Below are 2,500 nucleotides of genomic sequence, written 5' to 3'. Positions count from 1 at the left end.
TTGTGACATTTACCAAAAGAAAAAAAAACTAAAAAAGAATTCTTCACATTCTGGATAGTATCAATGTGCACCAGGACAACGATTTGGAAGCCAGCGATCTATGAAGACAGGTCTCTTATCCTGGATTGATACTGGACACCCATTAAAGACCAGAAAAGCCATTTGGACTTCAACAGATCCATTTTACAATCAACAGATTTAAAGATTGATGTAAGTAGGGTATGGGCATTACATAGCTTTAGTAGCCATACAGTTTGTCTATGTGTTTGTGTGCGTGTACATGTGTGCATGAGTGTCTCTGTGTGTGTGTGTGTGTGTGTGTGTGTGTGTGTGTGTGTGTGTGTGTGTGTGTGTGTGTGTGTGTGTGTAGATACATGTTGGACAGTCCTGGTCAGGTAAACTGAAGGTGAAACATTAATATCTCAGTTGTAATAAATTAGTTGGTGAACATTGAGTGTAACATCACACTGATAAAAAGCAGAGGAAGGAGATGCGATTTCCCCCCATATAACAGCACTGGTCTTGCGTTACCATAGCAATTTGGCTTCAAACCTACAGTCCTGAGGAAGCCAAATGCGTCATTCTTTGGGACTCAGTTGACAAAAATGTCTGACTTCTCTTCTGGGATTCTCTTCTGCTTTGTGGCTTTCAGACACATTAGTGTTTCTGTGCAAATATTTGGGTTAAGCTTAAGCTTGTAGTTTTTCCTTGTAAGTGGGATAGACACTACAACCAGTTGACCAAATTCATGCCAGTGTCTTATTTCACCTCACACACCATGGTTTAGCATGGTTGCTAAGTAATGAGTGAAGTGAGAGTATGTTTTAGGGGGCCTGGTAGAACCACACACACATTCATGTCGTATGATCCCAGCAAAACAAAATGAGTTGAGAGATGAGAGTTAAGAGCCGTGGGCGTGTCAAGCCAGGCTAGTTTTCAGGTTCATTAGCATAACGAATGAAGTAACTCATGGGCATTAATCTGTTCGAATACGAACACACACAATACTATGGATGTCAAGGACAGGCCCACGTCTGCAACCCACCAAACGGTGAGACTTGCCAAGACATTCAAAACAACTGCTGATAGCACTGTTACTGTGTGTGTGTGTGCGTCTGTTAAGCACGTCCACCCATCATAGTAGGAAGTGTGCTGCTGAACTTGCTCCGACACTAAATCTGAGCGGGGGCACTTGTGTTAGCGGATTTCATTTGCCTTCATTTGTTGCCTCATTTGCAGCCTGTATGTTCCTATTCCGATGTTCCTATTCCCTATCCCCAATGTCAGACCCAAACACATAATGAGCAGATAGAAAGAAGGCGTCCCAGTGGCTTTACGAATACAGGCTTGTTTTTTGGGGGGAGAGGCGAAAAGAGAGATAATTAAAGTGTGCAACTCTGAGATTTTCATCAGAAACTAATGAGCCAATCTGAGGGGATCCAGCCAGTGCCTCGTGTTCAGTACAGCAAAGCAATTCATCTCAGCCTTCGAGCACAGTACGAACATGCATCACTTATCTAACAGTAGGTAGGGTGTGTGTGTGTCAGAGTGGTTGTGAGTGTGTGTGTGTGTGTGTGTGAGAGAGAGCGAGAGAGAGAGAAAGAGAGAGAGAGAGAGAGAGAGAGAAGGATGTATGTGTGTTTGTGGTGTGTGTGTGTGTGTGTGTGTGTGTGTGTGTGTGTGTGTGTGTGTGTGTGTGTGTGTGTGGATACATGGTGGAGTATCACAATTGCCTGAGGACACAAGTCTTTGGAGGAAGGCTCAACATGACAACAAGAGGAGGCGATTAATGAGGCAGTTAATTTGAACGCTCCTCAAACAAACAAGCTATGTTTCTGCAGGCCAAGAACACACAAACGAACACACAGACACACACACAGACTCATACACACACAGAGTCACACACACACCCCTCCACCGCCCCACCTCTCACCTTCTCCGACCCTGACCCAAAGATGAGCAGGTCAAAGGTGATGGCGGCCACCATGTCGATGAGGAACCGGCCCTTGAAGTTAACACACACCCACACACACACACAAACACACACCATACACACACAGTATCCTTCCTCTACCGCCTCACCTCCTCCTCCCTGACCCAAAGATGAGCAGGTTAAAAGGGAATGGCGGACACAATGTCGATGAAGAACCAGCCCTTGAAGTACACACACACACACACACACACCCACACACACACACCCACACACCATACACACACAGTACCCTCCCTCTACCGCCCCACCTCTCACCTCCTCCGACCCTGACCCAAAGATGAGCAGGTCAAAGGGGATGGCGGCCACCATGTCGATGAGGAACCAGCCCTTGAAGTAGTGCACGGCAATCTTGGCGGGGTGGCTGACCACCTCCTCGTTGGCGTTGACGTAGGTGGTGCGGAAGTTGATGAGGATGTCCACGATGAACATGATGTCCACCATCAGGTCCACCACGTTCAGCGGGCTGCAGGAGTAGCCGCACTCACGCCTCTTCTGCTCCTCGAGGTC

At 46.9% G+C, this 2,500-nt stretch overlaps 1 protein-coding gene across 1 annotated transcript in view; it reads right to left on the bottom strand.

Moving 5' to 3' along the window:
- Window positions 1-2,500, bottom strand: part of LOC308362671 (potassium channel, voltage gated eag related subfamily H, member 7) — a gene marked incomplete at both ends in the record, with an annotated part of 95,742 nt that overhangs the window by 25,642 nt on the left and 67,600 nt on the right. Inside the window, 2 exons of the mRNA XM_080835400.1 lie at window positions 1,934-1,963; window positions 2,279-2,500. The exon at window positions 2,279-2,500 is cut by the window's right edge and continues 174 nt beyond it. Coding sequence (XP_080691526.1) covers window positions 1,934-1,963; window positions 2,279-2,500 — 252 coding nt within the window. The remainder of the gene's footprint in view (window positions 1-1,933; window positions 1,964-2,278) is intronic.

The sequence above is a fragment of the Sprattus sprattus genome (assembly GCF_963457725.1).
Source record: "Sprattus sprattus genome assembly, chromosome: 3".
Classification (NCBI taxonomy): Eukaryota; Metazoa; Chordata; class Actinopteri; order Clupeiformes; family Clupeidae; genus Sprattus; species Sprattus sprattus.
The sequence above is the reverse complement of the archived record's forward strand: the minus strand, read 5'-3'. Positions and strand labels throughout refer to the sequence as shown.